Raw genomic sequence first — 14904 nt, 5'->3', positions numbered from 1 at the left:
TTAGGGCTTGAATTTGTGATCTCCCCACTTTCTAGCTTGGTTCCTTAACCACTGGACCAAACTGGCACTTTGTAGATTACCCATCTACAACTGATTCCTGAAATTCCTAGTTACTAATCAAATATCATTTTGCCATACCATTGTCTACCATCCAGCATCCTCTAATATGTGAGCTGAATCTTTCTACTTGTATAGATTTTTCAACTGGCCAAAGACCACTGTGCTCTGCTTTCCAAGAGGCAAATGCAGATGAATTACAGAAAACTTGCTTTCTGCCCTGGGATCCTCAATAAAACTTAATGACAAGTGTCCTCTGTGCACAGTTACTCAGATTTTAAATGATGAACAACTTATATAGGAATGCAATAATGAGAAAAATATATGCTAAAATGGAGCAAATACATGGGAATAGGTGGATTCAGTTAGCACCATTCAAAGGAGGTTAGCTAAAAGCACTTTTTGGAAAATGGGTATTTGCCAGATTTTATAGCATACTGTAATCAGACAAAAATGCTTGTGAAATAGAACAAAAGTACAATAACCTTTACATTGCATACGATTAAGCATGTATTTCATTTTAAAAATATTTTAAAATTGAGAGTTTTATAGACATTATGCATAGACCCTTCCAACTATAAGAAATTAAAGAGAAAATTGGAGTAAGAAATTATTGGATCCTAAATCTCTTGCTAATTAATAGGAATACATTACTAATATATATCACTGTTATAATTATTCCAGCTAATTGCTAGAAGTTTTGCATTGCTATTATCATACAGAATTAACATTTATGTTGAATGCCTTTATTACACTTTCTAAATTTTTCTGTATAATTCAAAAAATGAATATTTCTTCTATTCCTTATGGACTCCATTCTTATAATCAAGAAGCTCTAGATCACAGTAATAAATTTTTACACTTCCTTGCTTCTCCAATTTTCAGCTGCACTATATTTGAATGCCGAAAAGTACCTGAAAGAACATCAGGTTTTCTTACCTTCTCCTCTTTTGGACATGTTAATTTCAGAATCATCTCTAATTCCGCTTTGGGATTCCAAATAAGTTGCAGGGACCCAGCCTTGCTCTTCTGAAGTACTTACAAACCACCAACCTGTAAGGATATAGCAAAATTGTTGTTATAAACAAGCAAGTTCTTAGAAACCATCATCATGGGGTAAAATTGATAACAGAGGAAAATATAGAAGCCAGATAGCTATCATAGAATCTGCTGGAAACTATTTTTATGTATTTCACTTTTAAGGCTCTACAGAGAGATTAAAAAAACCCTGTGGGTTGTTTGTTCCTCTCCAGAAGTATTGCTGGAAGCCTTCCTGAGATTCCTTGCTGGCATATGAAGGGTTCGAGAATTTGTGTTTGAGATAAACTGTTAATCTGGAATTCAAATATTTAATAGACATATGAGGAGGAGAAGGGAATCTGGAAAGTGATAGCTTGCCTTTAGTTATGTGACAAATTTATCATTGAATATTTTCTATAGCTCACATGCTGCAGTTGAAAAAGGAGTGAATAAGTTGCCAAGAATGAATATAGCAGAATCCATACAGAATTTTTCCAAGTTAAGTTGCTATGTGCATGTTCAGAAATCAGTTTAGCCCAAATTAATTGTATCTGTGAATGTTTAAATACTGTTGAAGTACTTGAAAGTATTTAGGTTCAAGTACATAAATGAAATGGAAATGTGGGTACTCTATACTATTTTCTAAGTGTTATTTTTATATTCTGTATTTCATGGAATTCAAAACCACCAGACTGTGAATTCTAATCCCATTTTAGGCACAAAATCTTTGGGCTTGTCACAATCCCTCAGCCTTAGGAAAAAGGCAATGGCACTTCTGAAAATCTTGCAAAGAAAACTGCAGGGACTTTGTCCAGTCAGTTGCTAGGAGTCAAGACTGATTCAAGGCATACCTGCGCACGCACCCCCCCCCACAAAATTTTGTGGAATTAGATATTTTTCCATTCCTAAAAACAGATGCTTATTCTCTAAAACAAACAAATATTTATCCAGAAAACTGATTTCCACTTTAGCTGACTAAAATCCATTCAAATGCAATTTATAATCTTTCTTAAACTCCAGTGTTAAAAGCAGTCTTTAACTTTTGGCAGGTTCTTTCTGTTTCATTCACCATTAACGGGAGGTTACACGAGGCTGGCTCCTGGGAGTTACCAACGCTTCCTTGTTGGGGGGCATTTTCCCCACCGCCTTGAAAGAGGCAGTGGTGAGGCCCCTCCTCAAGAAGCCTTCCCTGGACCCAGCTGTATTGGCGAACTATCGTCCAGTCTCCAACCTTCGCTTTTTAGCGAAGGTTGTTAAGAGTGTGGTGGCATATCAGCTTCCTCAATACCTGGAGGAAACTGTCTATCTAGACCCGTTCCAGTCCGGTTTCAGACCTGGATACAGCACGGAGACGTCTCTGGTCGCGTTGGTGGATGACCTCTGAAGGGCTCGGGACAGGGGATGTTCCTCTGTCCTGGTCCTTTTAGATCTCTCGGCGGCTTTTGATACCATCAACCATGGTATCTTGCTGTGGCGGTTGGAGGGATTGGGGGTGGGGGGCACTGCTTATCGGTGGTTCTCCTCCTATCTCTCTGACCGTTCGCAGATGGTGTTGGCAGGGGGGCAGAGATCGACCTCGAGGTGCCTCACTTGTGGGGTGCCACAGGGGTCAGTTCTCTCACCTCTCCTGTTCAACATCTATATGAAGCCGCTGGGTGAGGTTATCCGTGGTTTCGGGGTGGAATACCATCTGTACGCTGATGATACTCAGCTGTACATTTCCACCCCGAACCACCCCAACGAAGCCGTCAAGGTGATGGCCCGGTGTCTTGAAGCCGTGCGGGTCTGGATGGGGAGGAACAGGCTCCAGCTCAACCCCTCCAAGACAGAGTGGCTGTGGGTTCCGGCGTCCCGGTACAGTCAGCTTACGCCATCGCTGACTGTTGGGGTGAAGTATTGACCCCCAGGGGGAGGGTGCGCAACTTGGGTGTTCTCTTGGACGATCGGCTGTCTTTAGAGGAACATTTGACGGCCGTCGCCAGGGAAGCATTTTATCAGGTTTGCCTGATTCGCCAGTTGCGCCCCTTCTTAGACCGGGACTCCTTATGCACAGTCACCCAAGCCCTCGTTACTTCCCGCCTGGACTATTGCAATGCTCTCTACATGGGGCTCCCCTTGAAGAGCACAAGGAGGCTCCAGCTAGTCCAGAATGCGGCTGCGCAGGTGATAGAGGGAGCACCTCGTTGCTCCCACATAACACCTATCCTGCACAGCCTTCACTGGCTGCCGGTAGCCTTCTGGGTACAATTCAAGGTGCTGGTTACCATCTTTAAAGCGCTTCATGGCTTAGGACTGGGCTATTTACGAGACCGCCTTCTGCCACCGATAGCCTCCCAACGACCTGTGCGCTCCCACAGGGTGGACCTCCTCAGGGTGCCGTCAACCAAACAATATCGGTTGGCGGCCCCCAAAGGGAGAGCCTTCTCTGTGGCGGCCCCGGCCCTTTGGAATGAGTTGCCTCCAGGGTTACGCCAACTCCCCGACCTCCGGACCTTCAAACGGGAACGAAAGACTTTATTATTTCATCGTGCGGGACTGGCCTAAGTGTAATTTTAATGGTAATTTTAAATGGGTTTTATGTCGGTCTTTGACCGTTTTAGTTTGATTCGGCCTTTAAATATTTGTTTTTAATTCTGTTTTAAACTTGTTGTTGATACTTTGTCTTTTAAATGTGGCTGTAAACCGCCCTGAGTCCTTCGGGAGAAGGTCGGTATAGAAATTAAATTATAAATAAATAAATAAATAAATAAATAAATAAATAGAAAAGTGTTATTATTGAGAAGTAAAATATATCTTTTGATTACTTTGTTTAATATGTACATTGATCAGTAATTTGTGAATTATGAATTGGATAATATCTGCTCTTACAGTTATTCAATTGAGAGATGAGGAATAATATGGACCTTCTAGTTTAAAATTCCCTCCTTTCACATACACATTTCCCAACACTAGCCCTTTATTATTATAAATTAAGTCACAAGAATGAATATGAATATGAAGAACTATTGTTTATTATCTGATTTATCTTCTACCTTTTTGTCTAGGGATAGAAACAATTGGCCCATAAATGAAGAGGAGCAGTTGGGACATAGTTGGAAAACAAGGCCTGGATAATTGTGAGGAATACCTCATGTATCTTATTTCATGGTATGTAGTGGTCTCTATAATAAATACATGGTGCGAGGAGAAGAAAAAGTTGGTTGTGCAGATAAACAGCAACACTTATTCAAAAACATTTACATATAGTCAGAAGCAAACTATTATTATACTTAATAATTTCGCCTACCTGACTGATTTTTGGCACTATTGTGCTTTAGCATTCCTTCACTATGAAACTCAGAGAATAGTTTGCAGCTGGTATAAATAAAACACAGAGCATAAGAGTGCATGCCTTTAAATTTATATTAATTTGATTATCAGTATTTTTAATCCCCTTTTTCTGCTTGCAGCACATTTGAGTCTGAATTGTTTTGGCACTACTACACTGAGTGACTCTACCTTCAGTCCCACTTATGAGCTCCACTCCTTCCCCCACCCCCCAAGTTAGGCCGATCCTATGGTTTTCCATTTCATCTCTCAGGCTTTCCATTTATTTCCTCTCCCTAGAGATCAGCAGAATAAAAGTTTTGTTAAGACAAAGAGAACTATTTGTATAAGGTGTCATCAATAAATGTGAAAGTAACACCAAGGCTCCTTGCCACTGCAGGTAAGGAAGTCATAGTTGAAATTGCAGGAGTAACAAAAAACAGACCATGGTCTCTTAAATCTAAGGGAGGCACTCTGAGACTGACTACCTCCAACCATTTTGAAAAGAACTGAAAGGTCTGTAAGGTCTATTTTGCAGCTTTGTTGGACCGATTTTCGAAACTATTTCTAATGTCCCTGGCTGTTATAAAAACACTGAAATTAATGCATGTAGATATCTGACTTTGTGTCTCCCTGCCCGTTCATTGTTTTTCTGTTGTTGCCATACTTTTTAAAATCATAAGCATTGTTACACATTTATATTTGTATTAGTCAAATGTACATCACTTTTTATCCTGGTACCCTTATCTTCTGCAGGTTACCCTTTCATTTACCCTTATCACTTGTAATTTTTCAAGTTCTTAAGTCCTCAAATCTACAATTGTAAGAATGTATATGCCTCAATATTCAGCACTACGGGTTTCCAATTCACCTATAATATATGAGATTATTATTAAATTCAATTTCACACTTCTCAATTGTTTCAAAAAGAATAAAAAATAAACAGTACAAATTATACCATAACCCCAAGAAGCAAAGTTTTCCAAAGCTTAATCTGTTTTTCTCAGTTGGAGAATTTAAATTTAATTAGATTGCTACACAGTAGGAAAGAGATTCTCCCAATATGATATTCACCCATGGCAGCTGACTATACAAAATAATACTAGAAAGATAATTGACAGAGCCACTTCATTTCAAAACAGTTTCACATAGTTTGCTGCTCAAAATGAGGATTTTTTTAGCGATAGAAAGGACAAGAGGCAGAATGAGTTGGACATACATTTGTAATTATAGCAGAGAAGTAAATAGACCAGAAGCTGATGTACATCTGATCCTAATTAGATGGAAATGGTCCTATGAATTGTTCTTCATAAGCAAATGTTGGATGAGTGAGAAGGTCTGTACTATAGTTAGAACTGAAAACCCATAAACTTAAGTCTTTCATTTTACTCCACATTTTGGTTTTTTATATAGTTCTCAAATGCACCAAGTTGGAAAAGAGCTAAAAGCCATTTTCAACTCAGATCAAAACCAACTTATATCTCTTAAATAGACAAGTTTTTCCATTCCATCCTGATTTTCAGGAACGCAGAGCACTTTTGGGAGACAAAATATTTCTGACCTATAGGAAAAATTCTTTTCTTTCCACTCTATTGTAAGACTATTTTAGAGGTCCAGCGGAAAGGAGAGAGAAAGAATTAGTAATCTTTATGATTTAGAACTCCATAACAAAATCAGTCTCTAAAGATATGCAATTACACTGGGATTACTTTCATATAAAGGAGCAGGCTCTGTGCAATCTTGTTTTGCTCCAATAGCTTTTTCTGTTGTAATGATACTCTTTGAATTTCTGCTTCTTGACATGACAATTGCACTGTGGGTCTTGGACTCATTCAGCAACACAACTACAGATCTAAACTTGCTAACAGACATGTCAGTATTACTATTTTTTTTCTCATCCAAATTAGAATACTGTCAAGAAATAATCATAAGAAGTTGATTAACAGAAAGCATAATTGGGATTTGGAATAAAGCTTAGGATCAATTATCTTAGAACTTCATCAAGTAGTCGGGCCATATACAGTAAATCAATGCGGAAAGATCTAATTTACATTAGTACAATGAGAGCATCTAGACACACTTTTTAAAAGCAGCACATAATGAAAAGTATTAATACTAAAGTGGGGAACCTGACGGGTCTATTTTTCTAAACAGAGTATTATTAACGTTTGCAACTTCAGGAAGTATATTGAAGTTAGATTTCTTATTGAATAAATTCAAAAGTTTATAAATAGTCAATTAAATATTCACATACTGCAAAATACAAGAAGCCTTTTTTAAAAAAAGTGCAGAACTAATATCTGGGATAAGTTGGGAAGCACTTGTGTATGTGTGCAACCGATTAAAGACAAAATCAATTGAAGCTAAACTCAAAACCAAATGCTGAACAGAGGGACAACTAATCTGAACTTTATGGCGAGAATTTTATAAACCATTCAACATAAGTAAACTCATGGGAATCAGATTAATTTTATGCATTCAACAGAACACAAAAATCCAGCCTAAATGGATACATACTGCAAACATCTGCCTTGCAGGTTGACTTCCAATTGCCCCAATAAATACATAAGTAGGCATCACATTTGCTTTGTTCAGGTTAAACAAAAGGCACTGTTATTGAAGCTCTGAAATGCTAGTCATCATTTTTAACACTTTGAAATGAACTGCTTACAACTGAAAACTTTTAAGACCAGAATTAGCTTTCTTGATAATGCTGAAGTCTAACTCCACCAGTACTAATGTATATACCACCTCAAAACTTTCTACAAGTTATACACAGATCTCTGTTCTGAAGCTCTCTCTTTTATAGTGATGTGAGATCTGTGGCCTTGCAGGCCTTACTAAAAGCCATAGTTGTTCTCACCAATGGCATGCTGGCTAAGGCTGCTATGGATTGTAGTTTCACAAGACTTTGATACTTTTATTTTTCCTAACCCCGAACTACTGAAGAACAATTAGGGGCATACATAAAAAGAAGTGTTGTTTAAATTACAGCTTCCCATAAACATGTTCTTATGAACCACAAATTCTTATTGCCTATGCCCTGATTGGAACCATATGCCACAATTAGCTACATACCACACAGTAGTTAGTTTGGACCATTCTGCTTGCCTACAACATTGCATCTCCATCAGGGAAAAAGTTCTCAATAAATAAACATCAGGTCAACTGCCTGTTCCTTCATCTTTCCTAAATTGTGTAGCCATTTAAGCAAAATTGTCTAGGTAAGAAGCAAGGATCTAATTTTTCAGAAACCAATATATTTTTTATTTGTTCTTTCTCTCTCGTTCTTTCTCCACACAGGACCTGAGCAAAACAAAAACAAAACAAAAAAATAAAAACAAAAACCAGCTACTGGGGATTATATATATTTTTTTCTCCATGGGTCAATTAATTATGGAACTCATTCCTGCTTTTCTGCTGATGACAGCCACTGAAGATAAATATCATCAATTCTCCAAAATTAAGTTAAATACATATCTCTGCCATCAGATCTATTTTCTTCTTTTAATTACAGAATTAGACAAATTAAAATTATAATGCAGGTCCGCATTCCAAATCTACACACATTCAAAGTCAAAAGGTAAAATCATTCTTGGCTTCACAAATTGCTTAGCTAATCTAGTAGTCTTCTACAGCTGTTCAGCCAGATTGTCACTAAATTATACAAGTTTTGTGGGGGAAACCATTCCCTCTTAAACCACAGTGATAGACAATGCAAAAGTTCTTAACAATGCAAAATAAAGTCCATCTGCTGAGCTTCGTCCAAGAGAAAGTATTCTTCCAGTCCAAGTTCACCCTATTTAAATAGATGGCTTTTCTGATATTCCCTTTTCCTTACTGATGAAAGGGACACATTTTTCATTTTAGATGCATTCAAGAAGTACACGAAATTTCAAAACACAGTAATTTCACATAATGGATATGTTTACATTTCAGAATAATCCTTTTTGTCTGTCATTCAAGAACGTTTACTTGTCCAAAATTTAAGGGCTGACTAAAGAACATGTTATCATTTTTAAAAAGATAAGGGAGCTAGGCATAGAGAAGGTTTAAACTGTTCCTTGCATTTTGGGCAATAGATCAATAATTAAATCTAACATGTCTAACAATTGGTCTCTTTGGGGATTTATGCCAGCCATTCTGTTATGTATGCCTTAGGCCAAATAGCTATTCCAAATGTTTCCATGCTTCTATCAGCAATTGCTAAAACTTACTATTAATAGTAATTGCTCTATTCATTATTACTTCCTTGTAGTTTAGAAAGAGAATAAGAGTGATGAAACAGAAGAAAGTTTTAATAAGTTGGTTCAGACTATTATTAAATATTACTAGATGTATATGTGTTTATTACATATTGGCCCTGCTCTGCTTTTAATTTTTGTGTTTCAAAACAACACTGGACAAATAGTGTTTAGACATCTGAACTTTTTTCAAAGTACTTAAAACTAATGGCATTTTATCATAACACAGCATGGTGGATGATTCAGAAACTGCACCCTTGAAAGAATAACATTACACTGCACCTGAATGTTAAGTTCACATCAGAATTAACCCCTTTTCAGCTGTTAGTTCTCTTGCATGAGGAAAACACGCATACAGTGAAAGCAAAGTTATTAATGCAAGATACTCATTTATTTCTACATATCAGCTAATTATTTTAGCACATGATCAGAATAGCTGCAAAGTGTATCAAATTGCTGCTTTCTTTTTTTTGAACAAAGTTTAATTCTCTGTACCTACCAAATCAACACACTTAAGACAGCAAAACTATATACTGTACATAAAGCTTAGAGATAGAAAAAAGGACCAGTTGTTACTGTTATTGTAACTATTAAATCCCACCTTTCTTCTAAAAGTGAAGGCTGTCTACACCTTGTGTAATGTATTTAAACTTTTGGAGGGAAGTTTGGGCGGGAACTAGCACGTTGCTGATTGGTTGGAGCCTCAGCCAAAATAGTATTTAAAGAGGGGTTTTTGCCTGTTGTCTTTCGCTGGGTTCACTATAAACTAAAGAGCTGTTGTCACTCACTGGTCTCCTGCCTCTTCATTGCCCGAACTTAACATTGGCGACGAAGGTGGGATTTTGAGGCAGTGAGATCGGGAAAAGAGCTGAAGGAGCAAAGGAATTCGCGAACCCAGCCAGTTTCAAGGGCGGATAGTTAGCGATGTCCAGCTACATGCCGCCAGCACCATTTGACCCAGCCAAGGAGAAATGGGGGTCGTACATAGCTCGTTTTGAGTGTTTCCTCGAGGCGAACGAACTCCAAGGAGTCTCGGACAATCGGAAGCAAGCGTACTTCCTAAGCCACTGCGGTCCAGAGGTTTTCGATACCGCGGAGTCACTTTCAGAGCCAACGCCGGTACAATCGGTACCATGGCAAACACTACAAACAACACTTCGAGCGCACTACGCACCGGTACCCTCAAAGTTCGTCCAATGGTTCGAGTTGAGGCAACAGGTACAGCGAGAGGGCGAATCGATAAGCGTGTACATGGCTGCGTTGAGGAAAGCCGCAAACCACTGTGAGTACAGAGATTTGGAGGACTCCTTACTCGAACAACTCATTTGTGGGGTCAGGGACATCCGACTGCAAAGGCGGCTGCTGTCTAGGAGCAACCTGACTTTGGCAATAGCCTTGGACGAGGCCAGGGCTCACGAGATGTCCACCAAAGTGGCGGAAACCTTGCAAAAGCCGAACGTGCAGGGTGCCGGAGCGAAAACAACACCGGTCCACAGCGAGGAAGTCCAGGCCGAATCGGAAGGTGAGGAAGAGGAAGAGGTTTTCCACACCGGGAGGCCGGAGAGAGGTGACCGGGACGAGTGCGTGAGTTGTGGGGGCCAACACCAACGACAAAACTGTAGGTTCAAAGACGCGGTTTGTCGGCGGTGCGAAAAGAAAGGACACATAGCTCAGGCCTGTCGAGCCCCCCTACCTTCCCGCCAAAAATTCAAACCGACCAATCAGAGCGCCGGAGCAGCGAAGCGGCCGGGGATTGGTCCATTCAAAAAGGGCGCGAAGTTAAATCAGACCACTGTGAGAGTGGGCCACGCATCGACACGACTAGAAAAGAAGATTTTTACCAAAACTTACATTGAAGGGGTACCGTGCCAAATGGAAGTAGACACCGGCTCATCAATCACAATTATGTCCTGGGACACCATCGTGAGAGACTTGCCAGCCATCGCTAAGCGCCAGCTACAAACCCAGAAGCTAAGAGTGCAAGACTACCAGGGAAATCGGATCCCTGTTCGAGGGGTCACGTCCGTCCAAGTCAAGTATGGACAGCACAAGAAGACCCTGCCAATCACCGTAGTAGATGGAACTCTACCGAGTTTGCTAGGGCTGGACTGGTTCCGAGCTTTGGGCATGGGAGTGACCGGGGTCTACAGAAACGACGTCAACCTCAAGGATGAACTACTGAAGGAGTTCGAGGACATATTCAAGGACTGCCTGGGCAAGTACGTGGGGACCCCTATTTCTTTCAACTTAGACCCACAAGTTGCCCCTATCCGGTTAAAGGCTAGGAGGGTCCCATTCGCCCTAAAGCCCAAGATTGACCGGGAGTTAGACAAACTAGTAAGCCAGGGAATACTAGTCCCCGTCGACCATGCAAAATGGGAGACACCCATAGTGACCCCAGTCAAACCGGACGGATCGGTCCGGATTTGTGCTGACTACAAGGCAACGCTTAACAAAGCATTGCAGAAAAGCGCATACCCCGTCCCGGTAGTGCAACACTTGCTGCACTCGTTAGGACAAGGGCAGGTTTTCGCCAAACTCGATTTGGCTCAAGCCTACCAGCAACTACCTGTAGATAGCAGCACAGCTGAGGCACAGACAATTGTCACGCACCGCGGTGCTTTCAAATGCACGCGACTCCAGTTCGGAGTTAGTGTGGCTCCAGGGCTGTTCCAAAACCTAATGGAACGACTGTTACAGGGTCTACCCGGGGTGGTACCATACTTCGACGATGTATTGGTATCGGCAGAAAACTTAGATGAACTAGGGGTAAAACTAAGGAAGGTATTGGGCATTTTCAGGTCTGCTGGGCTTAAGGTTAAGCTTAACAAATGCCAAATTGGGGTAGAGTCAGTAGAGTTCCTGGGATACCGAATAGACAGGAAAGGGATCCACCCCACCGAGAGCAAGGTACGGGCCATCAGGAAGGCTCCAGCTCCCAAAAATAAAACGGAATTACAAGCATTCTTAGGGCTTGTTAATTTCTATGCGGTATTCTTAAAGAATAAGGCAACAATAGCCGAACCGCTACATAAATTACTAGCAAAGAAAGCTGTTTGGTCCTGGGGCAGAGTGGAGGCTAAGGCATTTGAGGGGGTAAAAAACCTTTTGTCCAGCGATAGCCTCCTCATCCAGTACAATGGCACGTTGCCACTAGTACTAGTTTGCGATGCTTCTCCCTACGGAGTGGGGGCTGTGCTCAGCCATAGGTTACCGAATGGAACAGAAGCCCCTATAGCGTATTATTCCCGAACAATGTCCTCAGCTGAAAGGAATTACAGCCAGCTAGATAGGGAGGCATTGGCTATAGTCTCCGGGGTGAAGAAATTCCACGAATACTTATTCGGGCGAGATTTCGAGATTGTCACGGACCATAGACCCCTACTGGGACTCCTAGCGGGCGACCGCCCAACGCCCGTTGCACTTTCACCCAGGCTGACCCGATGGACTATCTTCCTGGCAGCATACTCTTACAAACTGCTCCATCGCCCGGGAAAAGACTTAGGGCATGCGGACGCTCTTAGCAGGTGCCCTTTACCAGAAACTATCGAAGACCCGACCCCGGGGACACCCGTCTTGCTCATTGACTTTTGGACTCAGGCCCAGTCACATCTAAGGAAGTGGCTAGGGCATCGTACAGGGACATTACAATAAGGACTGTAATCGGTTGGGTGCAAAGGGGATGGCCCGCTGCGCCGGGCGAGCATTTCAAAGACTATACGAAAAAACGATCAGAACTGTCGGTTCAAGGGGGGTGTCTGTTATGGGGGGATAGAGTGGTTATCCCAGAAAAATTACGCGAAAATGTGTTAGAACTGTTGCATGCGGGCCACCTGGGGATTGTGAGAATGAAGAGTTTGGCGAGAAGTTATGTATGGTGGCCCCTAATGGATAAGGACATTAGCGACAGGGTAGGGAAATGCCAATCCTGCCAAGAGTCAAGGCCACTACCCCCTACAGCCCCAATTAGAGAGTGGGAGAAACCCCAGGGGCCATGGTCCAGGATTCACATAGATTTTGCTGGGCCATTCCATGGGCAGACCTTTTTAATTGTAGTAGATGCCTACTCAAAATGGTTAGAAATCATCCTCATGAAAACCACGACGGCCGAAGCAGTAATCACAGTCCTGAGGCATCTATTCGTAACACACGGCCTGCCCGACACCCTAGTCTCCGACAACGGCCCGCAATTCACGGCAAACCAGTTTGAGGGGTACTTAGCGGGAGAGGGCATCAGACATGTCCTCTCGGCGCCTTTCCACCCGGCGATGAACGGACTTGCAGAACGTTTCATTTGGAGCGCCAAGGAAGCACTATCTAGGATAAGTCCAGGCGATTGGCAAACCAAAATCGATACCTTCTTGGCAGTCCAACATAGAACCCCCTGTGTGACAACTGGCCGCAGCCCAGCGGAGCTATTGATGGGCAGGAAACTCAGGTGCCCATTAGACCGACTAAACCCAACCTACACCCCAGATGGGTACAGGGGTATCCAAGAAAAAACTAGGGAGATGTCAGTGGGTGACCCAGTATGGGCACACAACTATAGCGAGGGCCCAACATGGTTAAAAGGGACAATTCTAGGCATAACCGGGCCGAAATCATATATAGTAGACATGGAGGATGGCCGGGTTTGGAGACACCACATAGACCAACTAAGAAAATGAATACCAAGTAATACAGAAACCAAACAGCCAGGCCCTGACTACCAAATGTTTGAATCTACAGCTGACTCAAACCCGAGGCGAGCGGAGGATTTATCTGAATCCGATGAAGTCCAGCGACGCCAACCGGTTCCTCCTGAAGACAGCAGGGACGACTCTGCCAATAATCCAGGGCCGGACGGCCCAGAGGAGGAGCTGGGAGGAACAATCAGTCCCTCCGACCAGCTCGACTCACTCCCAGAGAATGAATTGCGCAGGTCAGAAAGAGTTAGGAGACGCCCTGTCTACCTGCGTGACTACGTGGAAAAATAACATGCAAATTTTATGTAAATATGGGTACAATGCGTTCTGGGAGGGAAGGAGTGTAATGTATTTAAACTTTTGGAGGGAAGTTTGGGCGGGAACTAGCACGTTGCTGATTGGTTGGAGCCTCAGCCAAAATAGTATTTAAAGAGGGGTTTTTGCCTGTTATCTTTCGCTGGGTTCACTATAAACTAAAGAGCTGTTGTCACTCACTGGTCTCCTGCCTCTTCATTGCCCGAACTTAACACCTTGCATCCTCCTGTTTCTTCCCAAAACAATATTGGACAGTATCAGCTAAGAAAATACAAACTTTCATGGCTAAGAGACAGATGTAGAAACCCTTCGCTAAACTGGCATGGGTGTTGCCAGTGCGTGATGGATCTGGTCTGCGAGTTTGATAGCCCTGGTCTAGATACATATAAGGTAAAAAAATACCGAACAATGTCACATGAATATTATTCTAATGAATTTTATTTGGGAGGGTGTCCAGAATTACAAAATGACTTGCAATGGAATTAAGAGAAATCCTCCAAATCCTCCAATACAGATATTTAATCTCAAGACCAGTGTTGCAATAAGCAGCCTTCCAAGTTTCAAGCTATTGTGGCACATATATACAACAACCAGCACTTTGAATCAGAAAATTATGAAGGCAGTGGAGACATCACTGAACAAGTATCACATATTACCAACTTGAAAATGTTTGGCCTCTATATTTTAAACCAATTAAAGCCTCATCTATAATGAATTACTACATTCAAGGTTAGAAATAATTTCAACATTTGTAACTGAAATCAAGTCTGAAGATAAGACTGTCGTTCACATATCAGTGGAATCTGTTATAACATCATTAGCAACACCATTACTTCAACAGACAAACAGTGGCTGAACAAGTCTTTGCATTTGCTTCCTTCAAAAAAATATGGTCCCATTTAGAATAACCAGACTATCTTATCTGTAACACTAGTATGCTTTGCTTCATACTTTTTTTTTCATGTTTTGCTTCAATCCATTTTTAGATCTTAAACACATTCCTGACATTGGAGTATTTCATTTCTAGTATGCCATCCTAGGATTAGACTATGAAAAAAGAGTGTCCTTTGCATACTAGTAACATACCAGCCCAAAGAAAACTATTAGAAATTCCCATCGTTAAAGAGTAAGATTATTGTGATTTCTTAAGTTCAGTTTTGTAGATATATATAGAAGTATGAACTATATCTGTATCTTTACTTTGGATGAATAGCTTAAAATAAAAGCTTACGTTATTTAAAAGTTTTGGAATCAAATACTTTGAATCATATTTTTGT

The 14904-nt window shown here is 41.3% G+C and overlaps 1 protein-coding gene across 8 annotated transcripts in view; it reads right to left on the bottom strand.

Moving 5' to 3' along the window:
* SH3PXD2A (SH3 and PX domains 2A) overlaps nt 1-14904 on the bottom strand; it is a 285932-nt gene that overhangs the window by 35259 nt on the left and 235769 nt on the right. For all 8 annotated transcript variants that reach the window (XM_058187650.1, XM_058187649.1, XM_058187646.1 and 5 more), the window contains one exon: nt 997-1110. In XM_058187650.1, the coding sequence (XP_058043633.1) occupies nt 997-1110 (114 nt within the window). The remainder of the gene's footprint in view (nt 1-996; nt 1111-14904) is intronic.

The sequence above is a fragment of the Ahaetulla prasina genome, chromosome 6 (assembly GCF_028640845.1).
Source record: "Ahaetulla prasina isolate Xishuangbanna chromosome 6, ASM2864084v1, whole genome shotgun sequence".
Taxonomy (NCBI): Eukaryota; Metazoa; Chordata; class Lepidosauria; order Squamata; family Colubridae; genus Ahaetulla; species Ahaetulla prasina.
This window is presented reverse-complemented; position numbering and strand designations above follow the sequence as displayed.